The sequence below is a fragment of the Calonectris borealis genome, chromosome 4 (genome assembly GCF_964195595.1).
Source record: "Calonectris borealis chromosome 4, bCalBor7.hap1.2, whole genome shotgun sequence".
NCBI classification, from domain to species: Eukaryota; Metazoa; Chordata; class Aves; order Procellariiformes; family Procellariidae; genus Calonectris; species Calonectris borealis.
Genome location: NC_134315.1, coordinates 50,504,159 through 50,525,791, shown reverse-complemented (window position 1 = coordinate 50,525,791; position 21,633 = coordinate 50,504,159). Strand labels below are relative to the sequence as shown.

The 21,633-nt window shown below is 38.2% G+C and overlaps 1 protein-coding gene across 1 annotated transcript in view; it reads left to right on the top strand.

The window, feature by feature from the left end:
• The window catches only part of FHIP1A (FHF complex subunit HOOK interacting protein 1A), a 44,485-nt gene that overhangs the window by 6,284 nt on the left and 16,568 nt on the right, over window positions 1–21,633 (top strand). Inside the window, exons 3-7 of the mRNA XM_075149501.1 lie at window positions 782–940; window positions 3,263–3,349; window positions 15,901–16,068; window positions 19,690–19,769; window positions 21,228–21,415. Coding sequence (XP_075005602.1) covers window positions 782–940; window positions 3,263–3,349; window positions 15,901–16,068; window positions 19,690–19,769; window positions 21,228–21,415 — 682 coding nt within the window. The remainder of the gene's footprint in view (window positions 1–781; window positions 941–3,262; window positions 3,350–15,900; window positions 16,069–19,689; window positions 19,770–21,227; window positions 21,416–21,633) is intronic.

Below are 21,633 nucleotides of genomic sequence, written 5' to 3'. Positions count from 1 at the left end.
TAAAATTTTAAAAACCTTTTTGGAAATAAGCTTTTTAAATTGTAAATAAAAATACAATCTTGTGCCTCAGTGTTGTAGTCTACATAAATCATCTGTGAGCCTTAATATCACAGAGACAATGTCTATACAATAATGTATTTCAGGCTTTTATATCTCTTCCCTTCCCCCTTCCAAATAAATACGAAAGGAAAATGAGAAATTACGAACAGTTAGAATTTTCTTTTTTTTTTTTAAAGTGGATTCAGCTGAGTTCAAGTGCCTAGGAATGAAAGTCAGCATATATCTGTGGTCTATGTGAGGCTGAACTTTCATTTTTGTTCATAGGAGCACTTTCCCCCTCCACTTCTAATGTTACATATTTCAAGTGAAATCACTTCATATAGGCATGTGTAAGCAGTAACATTCAAATCACCAATGAAAGACAAGCTGTAGGTATATGACAGTGATGGCTTCTTGTGGAAAGGACTGAAGGAAAGTGTGAAATGATTTTACAAATATTTAAAAAGAAATTATAATCTCGCATTAAAAAAAAATTATAAGACAACCTGCTTTTTCCCATCACTTTCTCCTAAATACCAGCTCTTGGAATAAGGATATTATATGGAAGGCTCTTTAAAATATTCATGTTTTTCTGCCACAGGACTCTCTTAAAAGGAAATGAAATTAATCTCAACACTCATATGTTACTAAAACTAGTAAGAGAAACGATTTGTGGCATTGCCATTCAAGCAGATGGACGTTTGGAAAGTCAACTTACTTCTCTTCTGTTTTTGAAATACAGGTGCTAGCAACAGGACTAAGTGGCCTCTATTCATCTTTGCCTACAAAACTGGAAGAAAAAGGAGAAGAGTGGCACTGTCTGCTGAAAGATGACTGGCTCTTGTCACCAGCCCTTGTACAATTCATGAATTCCCTTGAATTTTGCAATGCTGTGATACAGGTAATGGAGCAGAGTTGGCCTGTCCTTTTGAAGTAGTAATTGTTTATGTACTCTGCAGAAGCTTGTAAATTATTTACTTCTATTAATGGCATGGGCTTTTTAACTTACACTAAAATAAGTTGCTTATAAAGTGAATGGTTTGTGCTGTTTGTCCTGGTTATAAGGATGAATTAATATGGTTTTGGTCTTCAGGTGACACATGACCTGATCTAGTTGAAGATGTCCCGGCCCATGGCAGGGGGATTGGACTAGATGACCTTTAAAGGTCCCTTCCAACCCAAACTATTCTATGATTCTATGTTTCAAATGAAAGCAGTAGAGTTGTGTGGCGGCTTGATATTTCATTATGTAATAGGGAGGATTTTCTGCTTTAAAAAAAAAAGAATAAAGTTTATTGCATTTTAATACCACTGTTGATACTAAAAGTATTAAATGTTTACATGTTTTTACATGTGGGAAAATGTAGTCTTTATATATTTAAGTGCTGAAAAACATTCAGTGTTTTTCTAACCTCTCATAATAGCGTACAAAAGAAAATAGTCTGTTTTGCCTGTTGGCGAGTAGTGCATAAAGAAAGCTTTCCAAGCAGAATTTAGGTATCTTCCGAGAAATATAAATTCATTTTAGATTGGCCTGTTCTGAATCTCTGTTCTTAATTGATTATTTCTTGATTACAATTTTTTTTTCTGGCTTTGATCCCTTACAATTTTTTTTTTCTCTGATCTAAACGTAAAATGTTGTCTTTTTTTTTAAGGCTAGAAAACCTTATAGAACCCTTGTCTATATTTTAGTAAAACATGACATAAATTCTACAGAAACTGTGGATTTATGTGTTACTAGAAAAAATGTGCTGAATAGGGTTGAAAATTTACTCACATTTACTGTGAAATAAAAGATATGTTTTAGTGAGACGTGTGAAATACAGTAAAGCAACTGATTGACTATTAAAGCATTGAACAAGCAAAAATAATTGTAACTGTCATTCTTTAAACTTAATATACAAGATTTTTAACATGCATGTTTAAACGAGAAGAGGAGACAATGTTCATTTTGGTGTCGAAGCGGAATTTTTCTACAGATCTACATTTGTAGGAGGTCATATTTGATACCTTTTTTTTTTTTGAAATTGATATAAAGATTAATGCAGACAAATTAAAGAAGAGCATATTATTTTAAAACCACTTTTCACATAAACTCAAAATGGTTAAGGATCCTCAGCTGACATGCAGAAAGAGCAGTTTCTGATCGCTGCTTGATTGTGTCTTTATAGTCTTTCTTCAGCTGAATTGAAAGCTCAGTTACTGCAGGAATTTTTACTCTGTGCATGGAATGGTTTTTGTGGTATGGCTTGTTCTGTGTTGATCCAAAAACTTTGGCCAGAGATTAAAAAGGGACAGTGTAGCCAAGACCTCTTGCCATTTACTACTTTTTCCCTAGATCACAGCATAGGAAGGGCAACCTTTTTTCTTCCCCTTTCCAAAGTAAGGGTTACAAATTAAAGGAAGTCTGGGAAGAATTGCAAGTGGGAGAATGTATTTGTGGCCGCATGTAGGCTGTGACATTCCAGTCTCTATGTGAACTTCAAACAGAATATATTAACTTAGAATGCTTCTGAATGGAATTTTTTTTTTTTATCAAATTTCTTTTATCAAATTTCTTTTAAATGTATGAATTTATAATATGTTTTCTTTGTGAAAACAAAATGAATGCTTCATTATAAAAGTAAATTTTTTGGCTTCTAATATCAGTTCATTTTTTAAAGCTCCTAAGCAACATATTGAATGAATAATGCAGGTTTTGTTTTCATTTCTGTTTGTTTTACAGTGGTTGGGAGAAGGGCATATGAACAGTATGTTCTTACCCCTAGCTAGAGAGTGCTTAGGTTTACCTGCTCTTGAACGATAGGAAAGCAGCTGTTCTGCTTTTTCTTGTAAGAGGACAAGTTAACAATGGCAAATCCACCTTCAAGTGACCCTAACAAGGTTGCAGGAGCTAAATTTAGAATCTCAAATCTTCCTTTGATGCATGGGTATACACACTTTTCTGTCCATCCATTCATCTTTGTCAGCTTGCAGGAAGATTGAAAAGCCCTGATCTCTAAATTTGGTAGGCTTACTGTAATTAAACATAGTTTATGTATTTCTTTGAAGAAGGAAAAATCTCTAAGAACCTGAATCATAGCAAATGCTGGTGAGAAGGACAAATGAACCTGTCTTGTTAAATGGGAACAGGGTTTGGTAGTGGAGAATAGTAGTCTGTGCCCCGTCTTGTTTTAAATCTCACTGGAACTGTTCTGTGTCTTTCTCTCCCCCACCCTCTTAGGTGGCACATCCCTTGATACGTAACCAGCTTGTGAATTACATTTACAATGGATTTTTGGTGCCAGTAATGGCTCCTGCGCTCCATAAGGTCAGTGGTGTATGCAAGCATGACACGAAATAATAACAGGAAAAAGCATTATGGATGATCTCTGTGTAAAGATACTATTAAATGTACTGTCAGGAGTGACTTCCATATAATTGAGTAAGTTTCTAGGCTAACTTTCCATCTTTTCATTCCATACTTTCTATTTACATTATACAGAGTATTAAGCAAGTTTTAGGTATTTCTGAAAATGTTTAAAATTCTTAAGTGAAATGAAGAACCAAAATATTTTTCTTGTGCTGGACTGACATATCATCAAAAAATTTAAATTCCTGCCCGGCGGAAAAGGACCTGGGGGTGCTGGTTGACAGCCGGCTGAACATGAGCTGGCAGTGTGCTCAGGCGGCCAAGAAGGCCAACAGCATCCTGGCCTGTATCAGAAATAGTGTGGCCAGCAGGAGTAGGGAAGTAATCGTGCCCCTGTACTCAGCACTGGTGAGGCCACACCTCAAATACTGTGTTCAGTTTTGGGCCCCTCACTACAAGAAGGACATTGAGGTGCTGGAGCGTGTCCAGAGAAGGGCAACGAAGCTGATGAAGGGTCTGGAGCACAAGTCTTATGAGGAGCGGCTGAGGAAACTGTGGGACTGTTTAGCCTGGAGAAGAGGAGGCTGAGGGGAGACCTCATCGTGCTCTACAACTACCTGAAAGGAGGTTGTAGTGAGGTGGGTGTTGGTCTCTTCTGCCAAGTCACTAGCGATAGGACGAAAGGAAATGGCCTCAAGTTGCGCCAAGGGAGGTTTAGATTGGACATAAGAAAAATTTCTTTACTGAAACAGTGGTCAAGCCTTGGAACAGGCTGCCCAGGGAAGTGGTTGAGTCACCATCCTTGGAGGTATTTAAAAGACGTCTAGATGTGGTGCTTAGGGACATGGTTTAGTGGGCATGGTGGTGTTGAGTTGACGGTCAGACTCGATGATCTTAAAGGTCTTTTCCAATCTTAATGATTCTATGATTCTATGAAAAGCAGTGACCTTTTAAACAACATTTCATCATGGCAGATTTTTTCCATAAGGATATTTTTTTTTCCAAATGAACATTTTCCAAAAGGAAAGTGCCCACAAGGAAAATGTTCAGTCAAGAAATATTACGCTAATTTTAGCAAAGTTGGTATTGTTTTGTACTTCCTTATCACAATTGGTAGAGTTATTTTCATAAACTGGAGAAGAAATGGAGTTTGGTATTAATTTAGGGTGCAATTTATGTTGCTTTGAAGAAAAAAAATCCATTTTTCTTTGAATTCTTTGCAAAATACATCACTGATGTTGGTGAATTACTTTATTTTTATTTGTTAGGCTGCAGAAAACTACATTTCCAACTGTTGCAGAATGCGTCACTTAACAGTCTTCATTGCTCTGTAAAAAGAACACCTTGTTTGAGGAGAAAAAGTAGGAATTGCTGTGAGTAAAAATTCACCAAAAACTGCCAGGAGAGGACTAACAAATTACTTTTTGAAGGTCTACTAATTTTTACTGAGCCTGCCAAGCAGAAAGCACTGCACCTGTTCCATTTTCTGAAAGGCCGATGAAATACTGTACCCTGCTTTCTAGTCTAGGACTTGTCTTGGCAGCGCACACAATTCTCCGTGGTAAGTAGTCACTTCCCAAGAAAGTAATAAGCAGTATAGAATCTTCTTCAATGATTCAACAGACCTCAAACATTTGGGAACTTGGCGAGGGCTGAAATAAAATTTGGCTGCGATCCAGATCAAGGCTGTAGTCTGTCATTGAGATAGTTCACCTCCTTACCTGGCAGTAATTTTTTCTATTTCTGTATCTTGACTTAATCCCTTACCAAGACTGGGAATTAGAATCAGAAGTGAAAAGCTAACCAGGCTTAGAATCATAGAATCATAGAATCATTAAGGTTGGAAAAGACCTCTAAGATCGAGTCCAACCGTCAGCCTAACACCACCATGCCCACTAAACCCTGTCCCTAAGCGCCCCATCTACACGTCTTTTAAATACTTCCAGGGATGATGACTCAACCACTTCCCTGGACAACCTGTTCCAAGGCCTGACCACTCTTTCAGTAAAGAAATTTCTCCTAATGTCCAGTCTAAACCTCCCTTGGCGCAACTTGAGGCCATTTCCTCTCGTCCTATTGCTCGTTACTTGGGAGAAGAGACGAACACCCACCTCGCTACAACCTCCCTTCAGGTAGTTGTAGAGCATGATGAGGTCTCCCCTCAGCCTCCTCTTCTCCAGACTAAACAGTCCCAGTTCCCTCAGCCGCTCCTCATAAGACTTGTGCTCCAGGCCCTTCACCAGCTTCGTTGCCCTTCTCTGGACACGCTCCAGCACCTCAAAGTCCTTCTTATAGTGAGGGGCAACAAGGGAGATATCAGAATGTAGCTGTGGGATTCTGGTCTTAGTGGATACTGTTTTTACCTCTGAAGTACTTAAGACAAATTTTAAGTTGTTTTGAATACTACCATGCTGCTGAATGCCATTCTTATTGGTCAGTAAATCTGCTAACCCCCATTTGGGTTGATTATTTTCCTGTTGATGTTACTTAAATCATTTAAAGCATGCTGTTCTGATTAGTTTTTTTATGTCATGGAAATTTTTTTTGAACCTCATTTATACACTCTGAAGTTGGGTGAAATCATATTTCTCTTGAAAATGGAGATGTTGGCTGCTAACATATGTGAGTTTCAAGCCTAGATCTTTCCTGAACCCCTACATTCTGTTTGGTGCTTTGTTCTTCCAGTAACAAACCTTCCCTTGATTAGCATTAAGTTTGACTTTTTCCTCTTTAAAAATTAACTACTTATGTGTATAAACTTCAAACGCATTTAATGGAGAAGATGGATTGCACCATCTAGTGGATCTGATACACGGCTCTCACATATGAGAGACCAAAACTCCATAGCAAAAGGAAACAAGTAAATAGAGGCACATTTGAGCTCTTCAGTCTTTCTGTGCTGTGCCCCACATTAATTTAACAGAAAACAAATACTTTACGTCTTTGCTTTTGGGACAGATGTCTGTGTGCTAAGACAAATGATTATGCTGTAACAGGTCTTTCATACATTAAAAAAATTTGCCATTGAAAAGATTCATGCTAAATTGAGGAGTAGACTTTGAAAACTGTATCACCCATTTGGGGACTTAAGTGTTGTAATTAACCTTTAGGTTAAGAAAAAATTGTGAAGGGCCAAAATAAGAGAAAGGCCAGATGCACCGTGGTGGTTTTTAAAAAAGAAGTTCTTTCATTGAACACAATACTAAATGGATCTTGATTTATTTCTTTTAAACTCAATGAAGTTGGTTTGGTATCCTAAAGTCTACTTGTGGCTGAAGATTTTAGTTTTTATCCAATCATTCCGTTCTGGTTGTTCTGACTCATTCTGGCTTATGAGCTCAAATACAATGAGTAATGGAGCATGGTATAAATACCTGATTAGGAAGACAGATCTGTGGAAGGTTAAAGGGAGGGGTAGTAAGCAGAGATGATAATTATTGGTACATCTTCCGAAGGTGTTCCTATAAATCTTATGTCTAGAATTTAACCGGTATGGAACAGCTGCTTCTGATAACTCTTGGTGATAGACATGGAAGGAAGGAAGGGAGTCCAGACCTCATGTGGCATTCAAGCCTTAACATCCCACTTCCAATCTGGCACCCATGGTTCTACCTTAATGTAAAAATCCAAAGGGAGATGAGCTTCTGGCTCTGCTCTTGAATGACCATTGGGTAGGCATACTACTTCAGACCTGTTCTCTCTGTACCATTTTCTAGTTTTTCTTCAACAAGTAATGGTTTGAGGAAAAAATTGCTCTGCAGCAAGACACAGACTTGCGTTTATTGTCTTTGCAAAGACAGCTCCAGTCAAGAATGTAGACATCTAGGAAAGAAGTCTTCAATCTTTTCTTTTCTCAATGTGATAGAACTTGATTTCTGCTTAAAACAGCAGCAGCAACATAAACAAATCATGTTAATGTGACTTCCTGTCTGATCACCAAATCAAATTTAGTTGATTCAAGTATATGAAATAAAATAAGCCAAACAGCTGTACAAGCACTATTAGATAAATTGTGTAGCTAACAGTCTTATTAGCTTTTAATCCCTCGTGGAGTAACAACAACATCAGTTTGCTTTTGCAACAGATGTATTCAAATATGAGCAAAATGTCTGGGTCGAGGAGGGTTACTTAGTTTTGGATTAAAGCTAAGCCTATATTGTAGATGATAGGTGCTGGCCAGTCTCTTCCTTCCTCCTTTCTCTTCACAGAATCACAGAACGGCTGAGGCTGGCAGGCACCTCTGGAGATCATCCTGTCGAACCCCCCTTGCTCAGAGCAGGGTCAGCTAGAGCAGGTTGCTCAGGGACACGTCCAGTTGGATGTTGAATATCTCCAAAGCTGGAGACAGCGCACCCTCTCTGGGCAACACTGTTCCAGTGTTTGACCACCATACAGTAGAAAATTGTGTTGTCTTTGCTTTTTTTTCCCTGATGTCCAGTTGGAATTTCCTGGATTTCAGTTTGTGGCCCATTGGTTCTTGTCCTTTCACAGGGCACAACTGAGAAGAGTTTGGCTCCATCTTCTATGTTTCTTCCCAGCAGCTGATTGCACACATGGATAAGATCCTGCCTGAGTCTTCTCTTCTCCAGGTTGAACAGTCCCAGCTCTCTCAGCCTCTTCTCGTATGATAGATGCTCCCATCCCATAATCATCTTTGTGGGCCTTTGCTGGACTTGCTCCACTATGTCAGTGCATCTCTTGTACTGGGGATCTCAGCACTCTAGGTGCACCTTACCAGTACTGAGTAAAGGGGAAGGATGCCCCCCACCAATCTGCTAGCAATACTCTTCTTAATGTAGCCCAGGAGGCTGTGGGTCGTCTTTGTCATGAGGGCGCATTGCTGGCTCATGGCCAATTTCAGTAAAAGTAGTTCAGAATTTCAGTATGTGGTCCAAAGCTTTGAGATATGTATATGTGTGATCTTGAAATGTCTGTAACATTTATGGAACTATGTAGTAAGCTCTGCCTTTTTGTAATTTTTGCAGATTGTCTCTTTATACATACTTACTATGTACACAGTTCACTGTGTGAATGAAACAGTACAAGAGTGTTGAGGGTAGAGATGTGTTTCTATGAAAAAGTCAGGGGGTGGGGAGACCAACGTATTTTGTTTGGTGTGATTTTTATGGTTTTATCTCAGGAAGCTAGTATGGAGTTGAAAAAAGAATTTGCTAGTGCAGTTTTTTTCCAGTTAAGGAAGTTTCAAATTGATTGGGCTGGCTAGCTAGCTTGAAATAACCTGTTTTTCACAGTGAGCTCTGTGAAGGTTATTTACGTAGCAGATTAACTGCAATGTGCTTAAATAACCCAAACATTCTCAAGTTTATGATTCCCTAGCTTCATTTCTCAAAGATAAGTATCCTAAATATAGCACGTTCTTGTAGCCTAATTTATACCTGGTCTGTACTAGTCTTGTCAGTTTGTGTAGGTTATCCCACCTACATGTGTACTGAGCGACTGACAAATATGTTCGTTTCTCAGAAGCTGCACATTGCTGAATGGGTAGACAGAGCCCAGATTTGTATTATGTAGCTAGAGATATGCATTAACTGGCTGTGCTGGATAGCCCTGTCTTGTCCTTTGTTTGGCTGGATTTTATTGTACTTTTTACAAAAGAGTTACCTCCCTTACTTCTGACATCTGAGTTTCTTGAGACATTGAAAAAAGTGATTCAATGACATTGTTGGGGGGGGTTGTCTTTATGCAAGGTGACAAATTCCTTATTTCTGTACAAATTCAGTTAAAAGCAGAAGGAATAAAATATTTTTTGCATAAAGATATGGAGCTGAAGAAAAAGTTAATTTTGTAGTTTTCTTTTTGTAATAACAATCCATGATTTAAATTTTTGCCCAAACCATCTTTTATTCTTTCTGGTGTAAGTGTCTGGGATTTAAGAAAATTAAGACACTCTGGCAGAATCTGTTCTTTAATTTAAAGTCTGGTATTTTTTGGTGGCATGTCAGTTACAACTTGGAATTATGCAATTCTGAACGTTCTTCCCTAGGTTTTGGTACTTAGGAGAAAAATACTTGTGAAAAGGTATAATTCTGCTCGGGCATAGAGCCATACCATTAAATTTCTGTGACATATCTCATTGGTTATTTCTTGCTTCACTTTCAAAACTAACTTTTTGGAGCTCTATCAAAAAAATAAGGTCTTCCAGGGCCAAATTGTACAAGGGTCCAAGTAATCAAATCAGGCTAATTTTCTCTTCAGTTAAAACCTAGTTGAAATCCCAGGGTGAATCCAGAATAACACTATCGAAGTCTAAGTTTTACTGGTTCTGCAAGAGGCCATATTGCCTTGGTTTAGTCTTTATATATTTGGTAGTAGAAAGTGCTTATTTGCCTTATTCTTTTAGGTAGTTGCAGCACTTTTGTAGAAATCTGCTCAGTGATATCCTTTTCAGAAGGTCTTTAATATGTACATATTTTGCAGTCAAACCCATGTACTAGATAATTAGGAATCTGATACAACTCAGATTGATTATATACATCTCTTTCCTCTAAGAGATGATTTAATTTTAATTTGGCATTCAGAGAATTTGGGTGACAAAGATAGCTATTCAGAACATCTTGAGTGTTTATGTAATTTGTGTTATTTCAATTTATTGAAGATGGTGCTAAAAATTTGACAAATTATATGATAAAAGCAAGTTTTTAATGTCTTAGCATTTATTGTTATACTACATGGCATTTAATTGCTAACTACGATATAATTCTTTTTCTACTTGGAAGGCTTGTTTTAATCTCAATAATGGAAAATTGTACCAGCTTTTTAGTGTAAAATGTTGCTGTTGGCCAAGTGAACAGAACCACTCTGTGGAAGCGCTGGCATGGTCCTGTCAAATAAGCTCTGTCAATGGACCTCAATTCTATTGCGCACTAACCCATCTAAACAAAAAACTCTAACACGGTATGCTGCTGTGATAATTCAATAATACTTGCTTGATGATTACACAGCTCAGCTAGGGGGCAATGACCTGTAAATCATACTGTACAGATTAGAAGGAGCATCTTTAAAAATATCCTACAAGACTGTCAGTTCCCATTTAGAAATAATACCATCTTCCACCTTACTGAAAAGCGTTTGGACAGCTGCTGTAAAAAGGTCTAAACCAAGTGTTACTGGAAAACTTTGAATAGTCTCATGCTTTGGAGAAGCCCATCAATAGCTACAAAACTTAATTTTACCAGTTACGGGGTGGATACCTGTTAAAGGTGCCTTTCACTTTTTGTATCAATCACTGCAGTTGAGTTGAATTTTAGCCTGGTATAAATTGAACCAGTTTATAAACAAAAGCTGAGGAAAGTGGAAGCAATTCTGGTTTTCTGGTTCCCCCAGTCTTCAAACTTCCTCTGTCTCTGATTCCACTTGTCCCTGCTCTCCTTTGCCAGGGCAAAGAGAGCAGCGACATATGGGAAACTGATTGAGGTTAAAACTCACCTTTATTTCCTGGATAGTTTTAACCTGAATCAGTTCCCTGAGCCAATTCACTGTGCGGTGAAATGAAGCGAGAACCCTTCTGCCAGTATAAGCAGGGGGCAAGAAGCTGAAAATGAATAGAAAGGAGAAGAAAGTGGGAATGTTTGGAGTTTTTTGTCAGTGAAGTGGGCTTATTCAGGTTTAGCCTGTGGATCTAGAGGATAAGTTCTAATAAGAACATTCATGGTCTCTTCGTAGGCAATATGAAATACTTGTGAGGAAGGGAAATGTGAAGGAAAAGAGGAATCATGATAGCCATATTCCTGTAAGAGGGCATGAAGTTGTAAATTAGAAAATATATTGTGTGGATCCTAAAGGAAAATAGCCAGTAATAAAGATTCAGTGCAATTGGTCTAACACAGTGAGTGTAATATATTAAACCGAACTCGCAATGACAATAATTTCTGGCTCTTTGCTATTACTTGGCACAGTGACTTGTAAAAGCTGGATCTCTTTACAGTGTTCTGCCTCACCATCTAATCAGTCATCAGAGGAGGCGAGAAAAGGTTTGCTAAAAATTATTATATAATTAGAGAAGGGTATTACAAGGCTAAAAGTGGCTTTCTGTTTTCAATAATCTCTAATCAAATATCTGTCTGGCTATGAAGAATCTGAGGTAGTCCCTTTTGTAGCAGACTACATCTGAAAAAATGTCTGTAACAACTGATTGTTGTAAAGAAAAACATGTGGATGATATCTTTAGATAGACACTTTAAATTTGTATGTATACTGAAAAAAAATTCCAACAACTTTTAATTGTTACAACTATGGATAATGAAAATAGAAATGGTAGAATACTGGTCTGATTAATGCAATGGGTATGGATTTTTCTCATTTTTCATTTTCAATCCTACAATTTTATCTTGGGAGCAGAGATATCTCTAGTCTTTACCATTAGTAGAAAGATCTAATGCAAGGGATGCTGCTGGTGGGTTTTTATTTTTGCAATTGTGGCTGTGGTGGATTTTAATATTGCTGAAATATCTTTATAAAAATATAGCTTGAAATTTACTCACTTAGCAAAGGGCTTTTCTAGAAAACTACCATGTCTTAATTTTATTCATCTCCCTTTGTTATGGTATTTTTCTTGATACTTGAATTATCAAAGGTGAAGAATTTTCAAATTAAATATCAGATTTGTGGATGTATGAAAGTTTTGGCTTGTTTTTTATCATCCTTTCAAAGATGTTCACTTCAATTCTGAGGGCTAGCTAAAAGTTGCTTGGACAAATTATACTGTAATCAATGTTTGCAATGATATAAAGCTTTTGTAAGCTGCCTCAGGATTTGACTGTAGTGGAGGTGCTTGACATGGGTAGTAAATGTTTTGTTCTCTAGAAGCATTTGTTCTTTTGTTGTTTACCTAAGTACTGATTTGAATTTATTAGAAAGGATTTCCCTGCTTTCCCCAAATCTGTCTCACAAGACATTAGTTTAAGGAGAGACAACCAGCAGGTAGTGTGAATGAAGCTTAATAGCGTGGCTTTGGTATCTTGGAAAACAGAGATCTGCAGTAATAACTGCACAAATTGTGCAAGTCTCACTTTCAACATTTGATGTATTGTGTATAATGCGATCTGTAGAAAAGGTTTAGAGAGTTAAAAGGGTATTTGCCAAGGCTGGATTTTGCCTAGTGTAACTGATTTTTCCAACGTCCTTCTCTACTTAATTGCAAAAAAAGTGAGTTTTCTAGAGGCTCATTCAGAGCAGGCGAATGTATCCCATTGAGCAAAAGGAAAATTAGCCTAATGGAGCTAAAATTACTTTTTTGAATACTTTTCTAGGTGCCTCAAATCTTCAGAAATTACACTTACTGTCAGATATGGTAAAAGGGAGAAGCAAACCCAGAATGCACGATGGCAAAATAAGCTATAATTGTAAAAACACAGATGTCTGCTTGCTAGATTAATTGATCTTTTTCCTAAGCTGCATATGTAGCTTTCATTTCAAATCTGAAAAGCAATATTTTTGTTTGATTTGCTCTTGTGAGGAAGCAGAAGGATGATCTCTGTGCTGGTTTGTATGGACAACTTGTGCACAAAGATGCACTGAGAGAGCACTGGAACTTCTAGAACATGATAGCATTAAAATCGCTTGTACAGCAATAACCTGCCTGCTTTGAATGTTGCAGAGTGAGCTGTGAAATAGATCCTAGCTTCATTTATTGTGAAAGTTTGAAGGAGTGTGTTGGATAAGGCCGTGCGTTTCCACTGAAAAATGAAAAAAGATTCTTACAAATCCATTTAAATCTTGACAAAACTTAGTCGTCTTCCCTCTTTCTCAGAAAATGGTTAAGCTGATTCAGCAACTTCTTTCCCAAGAAGAACTAAAAATTAAGTGAACATGGCACCCTCCACAGAAAACCTCAATTCAAACAATTAACATTTAACAAGGTTATAAGGAACTCCTTTGTGAACTATTTGGGCTTCATTAATCATTGGTTGGTGCTTCTAGCTTTGTTTAGTGGTATCAGTGAAGTGTTGGCTACAGTAAACATGATTTCTTTTTTTTGTCTAGTCCCTAAGCTGTTAGGAGCACTGAACATGCTCTCAGGAGAGAACATTTATTTTCTAAAATAGTCTCTAGCTGGCTTTCTTCTGCTCTTTGTTTCATTCATGATATGCACTCTGAAAAGCATAGGGGTTTCTCTCACTGATACAAATGTAGGATGAGTTGTCCAAAGAGCATCGGTTTCAGAAAAAGGTCACTGCCCTTGTGAATCTGCTGGCTTTTCTTGCTTTCATTTACAGCTTCGGTATGTTATACACATACATAGGCCCATTCCTCTGCTGTCAGCGAACATCTGTGAAACCTGCAGGCCGAGAACGTGCTTCCTTTTCCCCATAAAGGATGAAGGAGAAGTGACACAGAGACATAACGATGTATTACTTCTGTCTGGCCTTTCCTTGGCAGAGGATTTAAACTCTTCGATGAACTGTATGCTATCATAATGATGTCACATGATGGATTTCTTGGGCTTTGCTTTTTACAGTTTGCTGCTATTAAAAAACAAAACAAAAAAGCCAGTTCTCAGGGCAACAGTCAACAGCTTTCATCGGAAAGCCATTCTTTTTTACCCCACAAGTCCCCACACCTTTTGGCTCTTGGGGAAAAAAAAAAAAAAAAAAAAAAAAAGAATCTTGGCTGCGACCAGAAACAATTTCCTTTGTTTCACAACCCTGGCTCATTTCCTGAGCAGGTTTTTTGGTGGTTGAAATGTGGCAGTAGTCCTATGGAAAAGTGTGTGTATGTGCATAAGCACATTTGTTTTATCACATTTACAGTAATACAGAATTTGAGTTGGGACTGTAGCCACAGTGCTAATTCTAGCAATTTGTAACTTTGGGGTGCTTAACCTAGTAACAATTTTTTTTTTCCACTTGACACTTGTGGGGGAAGGAGGAACAATTAATTCATAAACTGTATTCTGAGTTGGAGTATATGTTAATAGATATTATTTTGTGAAAGAAATATGTTCTCATTTCTGGTTTTGATAGCACTGAATATACAACTACAGATCTAGAAAATATATCTAGCTGTTGCTTACTTAGCCTTACAAAGTTCACAGATCCTGTGAAAGTGTGCCTCATTCCTTTCCTTTCACTGTTATATTTTAATGCTTGATTTTGACCAACTTTACTGCAATAAACCAAGAAGGTGAACTTATTTCCCATCCTGGTGAAAAATTCGACTATTGCTACTTCACTGGTGCTTTGTTTCTAATGCCAAAATGAGCTAGTAGGCCACTGTATTAAGGATGGTGTAACTGAGTATTAGATTAAAGCCTCAGAATGAGGGTGAATCAATGACCTTAACTTTAGGGCTTCTCTCTGCTCTCCTCATTGGTGCTCTCTCTCCGTAACGTCTGCAGGCTGCATACAGCATTCCTATGTTCTGTGTAACCAGCCAGAAGCAGCTTGTGATCTTAAATGCTTTAAAGAGAACATTTGCAGCATGACATTACTGTGTACGTGGCTAACATGCAGCATAATGGAACAGGGATTTTAATATTTACAGCATGTTACGTAAATGCTGCCCTTCTGAGTATTTTCTAAATCCTCTTAGCTCTTAAGTGACAGCTTTGATTCTTTTTTTTAATAAAATCAGTCTTTTCATTTATCCAGCTAAGTTTGGTAAACAAAAGATGTTTAATACTTCCTTTCATATAGGCAGATTCTTGTATTAAAGGGTTTATCTTTGTGCACTTAAGCTTATTAGGTTCCTGGGTAACTATTTTTAAAAAGCTGACTTTGCAACAGCAGTGCATGGTGCAGAGGTGGCCTTTGGAATTTTCTGTGCTTTGCCAGTGCATACTGTGAATAGATAAGCTCCAAAGGATTGCCATAAGCAGAGCAGTGTCCGTTATGGTATGGAAATGTCTCATGGATATTTGAATTGCATTTTGATATCCAAATAGTGGTGAAGATTTTGGATTTTGTTTTTTTTGTGTGTGTATGTATGTATATACATACTCCTTTTAAAAATTGAGTGAGATGAGGAATTGTGCTGTGGGAAAATAAAAAGAACGAAAATTGTGGCAAAATTCTGGATAGCTATGGGGATTTTTTCTTTAAAGCTCTAGAACCATGAGTTTGTACTGTGCTTTGATTGTGCTCTGTCTTTTTTTTTTAATGAAGTGGTAGATGCAGATATTCACAACATCTGAAAACGCTTCTGAAGGATGACTGAAGTGTGATGCAAAAGAGCTGACACAGGCAGAAAGGTGGTGGGGAGCTTCTAGCATGATTTGGCTCTTGGTATTTCAGTATGTGTGAGATTTGGGGTGTCAGTTTGGGGGAGGGTTTTTTCTCCTGGGGAAGCGAGACAGATAAGAAATGGGTTCAAAATGCTTGTGAGTCATTCAGAAGCATGCTCTTTGCAAATTTAAAAGCAAAGACATCAATGTTTTTGTGTCAGTGTTATGTATGGAGAGCTTAGAGTGTTTGCCAGGTATACAGTTGCAGAGGATGGATGGATATTTTGTGTATGCAGTATGTTTGCATTTACATTATTTTTGCTTGTAGGTGACTGTGGAAGAAGTGATGACTACTACTGCATATCTGGATCTCTTTTTGCGTAGTGTTTCAGAGCCAGCTCTCCTCAAGATTTTCCTCCGTTTTATTTTGCTGCACCGACATGAGAATGTGCATATCCTAGATACACTTACTAGCCGAATCAATACACCATTCCGGGTAAGACACGCAGGAAGGAAGTTCAGGTACTCAGCATGGATGTAGGTTAAATATTTAAATGGGAGATTCCCTATATTCATTCCCTATATTTAACTAGGAATTTTCTCCCCCCACCCAAATGTGTGATTTCTCCACCCCTTCAATTTTTTTTTTTTTGTGCGTGTGTGTGATGATATTTAGCTACCACTATACCAAGTTGACAAATGCGTGAGGTGGTTTCACACATACAGGAAATGGGATAGCGGGAGATGAGGGCTTCTGGAAGTCTGGATTCTGTTAGAAGACTAAAGGTAAATTTGGAAGCATTTTTATTCTGGATACTGCTGAATTAGTGCTGCCATAGATAACTCACCCTGGGACTTATAAATATACTTGTGGTGAGGAGCATTTTTGATCTTTGGAGTTTTGCCAAGCAACAAGCATTTTCAAATAGTCCCTGTGGGAGATGATGGAAGCCCTATAAGGATGTCTCCAAATTGATCCAATTTGCGAACTGCAGTATTGCCAATATATTTCTCAGGAATCAAGTCTGTATTGTTGTAGCATGTTTGCTTAACTGTGATGTTGCCTACTTTCTTCTTTGATTAAAAGAAGGCACTTTCTTGCTCAAGTGATCGGATTGCTGCTTTCTTTTCTTTGCCTTCACTCCCCTGTGTAGTAAGGTTTATCGCAAATTTACAGTGAGCTCCTTCTCAGCCTAGGCACAATGCACCACAGTGGCTGGAGAGCTAGCTGACAGAGACAGTAGTTACCTTTGCTAACAGCTGGATCTTCTGGCAGAGAAAATGACTACTTGTTGCACTGGACTACCCTTCTGAGCCTTGCTTGGCTGGCAGTCTTGGCTGAATCTTGTGTGATGCACAGCTTCATGGGTGAAATAAAGAATATTGTTTTAGTGCAGGTACAACAAAAGCCAGAACACCAGCATGTGCATTAAATTTGTGTATTAGGGACAGCAGCTTCATCTGAAATTTGTTTTGAAATGTGAGTGCATGCAAATGCGGATATATGCTGCTGTTACTGCATCTCTAAGATGGATTAACTCTGAAAACGGAAACAGCTTCTGTCGACAAAAATGCAAATGCTGTTGTCTCTGCTAATCATTAATTACTGTTCCACAGGCAAACGAGATGGGAATTGTAAAGAATTCTGCAGCCCTGAGCAACTCAGGATCTCAGCCAAAATGGTTCCGTGATGCTAAATGAGTTTTCTGCAGTATAGCTTGGCCAAGTGCAAAAGCCAGAACGGCAGGCCTTCTGTGTTTCCGTAGCACAAAAGCTGGATACGTTATTATTGATGAAAATACTTATTAATTATTCACAGGGTTAAACTTATGTACAGACAGGTGGCCAAAAGGACTTGTAAAAATACTATGCGCTTTGTCTCCTGAGCATATATTAAATCTTTTCTTTTTCAAAATTCAAAAATAGGCTAGCTTTACTTATTCAGATGATTCCTGATTTGCAGTATGGTTGCAAAGACAAATGAGAAATGTTTCCCTATAAACTGAAATTTCCTAAATACAGGAAAACTTAAGGCAGTAGCAGTTTTTCTGAACTTTCACAGTATGAAGAAAAGTTAGACTTGGCTCTCAGTAAATTTCACAGAGGAAATGAGAATTTCCCTCGGTCTCCCAGCTAAAACACACCTTTCATGAAAGGATCTGGCTTCTTCCAAAAGCTTGTTGTGAAGCTCTTCAACTCCTATTCCTATTAAGAACTCCAGTTCTGGTTATTTCTTCTTCTCTTGCCCCTTTACTTTCTCCATCTATTTCTGTAGACATGAGGTCTCGGACTAACTAGCACCTTGCTGTTGGCTCCTAGTACAAGCAGTGGACAAGTGGTGTCAGGGCAATGAGTTTGAGCTCGACTTTGCTTCACTGCAAGCCAACTCATGAGCGTTCCCTGGTTCTCTTCTGTCTGCTTTTTCCCTTTCTCTTGTTCTTCGCTGGGTGTTAGTTCAATGACCAAACTAGGGAAGGCAATCGAGTGAGGGTTACTTAAACTTTGCTGTTTAACATTTGCACAGATACAGCTACCAAGTAAGGGAAAATACATGTATGTATATATATTTTTCAAGAAATATATGCATTCATCTGGTCTTGGTCACCACGGGTAGCTAATCATATTGTAGGGGAGCTGAGTCACTCATCTGAAAGAGAAAACTGGAAATGGTGAAACAAAAAGTCTTTAAGTTGACATTCTTGAGAAAGCATGGGCTGGAAAGAGGAACATAGCAATGTCCTACTGCAGAGCTAGAACAGAGCGTTTTAACAGCAGGAGTAAGGGAAGTGACTGCAGAGAAGAGGAGGAAATTTCATAGTGTGGAGGAGAAGCCATGCCCAGGCAGGATGCTGGATTTAATCATGAATGAATTACAAAGGATGTTCAGTGACTGAAAAAATGAGGTAGAGAAAAATCAGTAGCTTTTTCCTTATTTTGTCTTAATCCGTTTCTTTTGTTAGCTACTGAAAAGTGCAATTAATTTCATATATTAATTATTTGAGTTTACGTAATTAATATAGGGAGAGGCAAGATTTAAACACCAACTTGAAACGCTAGCAAAGGGTCAACTTATGCTAAATAATTCTCACAAGAGTCAGCCTGGTCCTGGAGTCTAAGCCAGCTGTGAGATACTGCTTCTAGGAAAGAGCTGTGCAGGAGAATGTGCCCAAAGAAATATGCATTAACAAGCATGGAGATGATGAAAACCAGTGAAAGCTTACAGCTCATGCTTCTACCATGTTGGACATAACTGTGCGGTCTAGCAAGCATCTGGCAGGTAGAAATGTAGTGTATGATAGCTTTGAAAGTGTTTTATGTCTAATTAGTGACAAAAAAGCCTGTCGAAATCCATGTTTCTAGTCTGTCCTAAAGCCAGTGTGCAAGTAGGATGCCTATCACAGAATGGGTATGATTTTTGTCTCTGCTGAGTGTCACTACTGAAATTCCTATTTATGGGTGTATTCGATCAGACCTTTGCCGAAAAGGCAAGCAGAAAGGATCTTCACGCCTTGCTATGGTTCCCAGCCGTTCAAGTGACCTGTAGTGGAGGGATTGTGAACACTTCATATGGAGTAGATTCTGATAAAAATGACTTGTTTAGTCCTGGTCTATGTCAGTACATTAAGCTATAGGTATTGAAGCATTCAGCTTCTTAATGTGTAGAACACTAATCATTCTTTATACTTAAAGCAACAGAAACTTGAGGTGGTTTATAACTTTTCTTTCAGAAAAGACTTTTATTTGGTTCAAATTTTATGCCAGAGGTAAAAACTAACACACTATCTTGGAAGTTACAGGGTTTACTTCATGCTGAATTAAATTAAATTAATAAATTTGAATAATATTAAAGACTGGTACATTACTGCTTTTTTTTTTATTAGCTTATTTGAAGGAAGATTCTGGATTGTATTTTGTTAAAATGTAACATGTTATGTGTATGGCTCTAGACAACTTTAAAAAAAAATCCCATAGGGGTGCTGACAAAATGAAATATCATACTAACAGTATCTTATAAAGCATGATGTTCTGGCAGAGCCATTTTGTAATGTAGTATGCAGGGAAGATTGCAAAAGTACAATTTCCAGATGAAAAACTGACAACATTTATCATTTTCCAGCTCTGTGTGGTCTCCTTGGCACTGTTCAGAACGCTCATTGGTTTGCATTGTGAAGATGTGATGTTACAGCTAGTTTTAAGGTAAAGCCCAAACTTCTTTTTCCACTCTTCATCCTAATTCTGGGACATACAGTCTCTGCCTATGGATGCAGAGCTGGATGAGAGTTCTCTAAGAGAGCAGAAATCCAAGCAACTACAGAGATAAGAATATTTACGATCCTGACAAAAGTCTACCAGACCTGCAGAAGTGTGATTTACATCCTGTGATCTTCAGGAACAAGAGATTTTTCTCGTGATTTATTTCTATAAAAGTGAGAGAAGAGAAGCTGAGAATATATTTATCACCTCCAAACTGCTTATTCCCTGCTTCTAAATGCATAATTCTTCTCTCCTGCATCTTTTCTCTAGTGCATTATACACTGTGATACAGAGCTATATACTCATTTGCAGCTTCCACCTTCTTTCTTGTTCTTTTCCACCCCTTTGATTCCTCTCTCACCGAGAATACTGCAGGTTCCTGAACTGTCGTAGGTAGATTGTTATGTAATGTACTAAATGCATTGATTATGTTTGCTTTTAACTGATGGTTCTATGCATTGCTTCGGAACACTCACTTATAATTTTGGTGTGTGTATTAGATGAGAATTGATTATTTATTTGGAAATATTGGTGTAATTAAATTGGGCTTTTAGCACCATAGATCACATGAACATTTCACATACTGTCTGTCCCTCCACCCATAAGCATTAAGGTGAAATTCCTTATAGCTCTGGGTGTTGTGCCTGGGAATGCTCTTAGGAACTCTGTGAACTCAAGTATGTTGCCGCTCTAGCAGCAGTAGAGTGCTGTATTTAATTTTTTTGTTTGTTTAGGGAATCCTTTAAAATTTGTTTGCATTTTAAATGGCAAAACATCAGTCCAGTTAACACTGAGGCTCTTAATAAATGCTCTTAAAAAGTTGAACAAAAGTGCTCTAAAGAAAATTGTGCTTCCTCTATTCCTTGTACTCCCCATAGCTTATTCCCTCTTCTGCCTTGAGAGCTCAGTCTTGATCTAGTGCAGTAAAACACCTTGATGACCCTTCCCTCCCTTTTGCTGGCTGCTTGCCTGGTGCATGTAAACTGGCTCTCTCTGGATTTCCCAGGAAAACAAATAAATTAAGGATTCTGAGACAGAATTCATTCATAGTGGGACCAAACCACCCTGCTGGCCTTTGACATTGGCCCATCCCACACTTCCTCCATCCCTACTTACAGCAAGTTTGCTCTGACCTGCGAAGGATTGTTCACTTCCCCGTTCTGATGCAACTGATCTCCTATCTCTACTCATCTTGACAGTTTCTCATCAAACCATAGCTTCACAATATAAAGGGTCAGGGTTTCATGCTCTTGTCAGTGATCCATATTCTAAACCTCTCAAGATTATTATTACTGTTTCTTTTATTTTGGAGAAGGCAGGAAGGTGGGAAGGGAATTTGTATATTGTTGCTTTCTCTAACATGAAAGGACGATGAAGTAATGCTAGACACTGCTGTTTCAGGTATCTGATCCCCTGTAACCACATGATGTTGAGCCAGCGGTGGGCTGTGAAAGAGAGAGACTGTTACTCCGTATCTGCTGCAAAACTGCTTGCCCTGACACCAGTCTGCTGCTCCACTGGGATCACCTTGACACTCGAAAGCCAGGGAAAAGATTATATTCTATGGACAAAGGCAGTACAAACTAAAGGTAATTGGTGCTCAGGGGAAGACCAGATCATGAACTAAGTTTGATTTGGTAGCAGCTCATGGGTGGAGGTGGGGAACGATAGGCGGGGGAGGAAATGTGGTGGGCAACAATAAACTGGGCAAGCCTGGACTGGAAAGCTTATTTAATTCCTTCCGTGTGTCCAGGTCTATTGAAACCTTATTTTAACAGCTCTCTGACTTGAATGTTCATTCATGGAA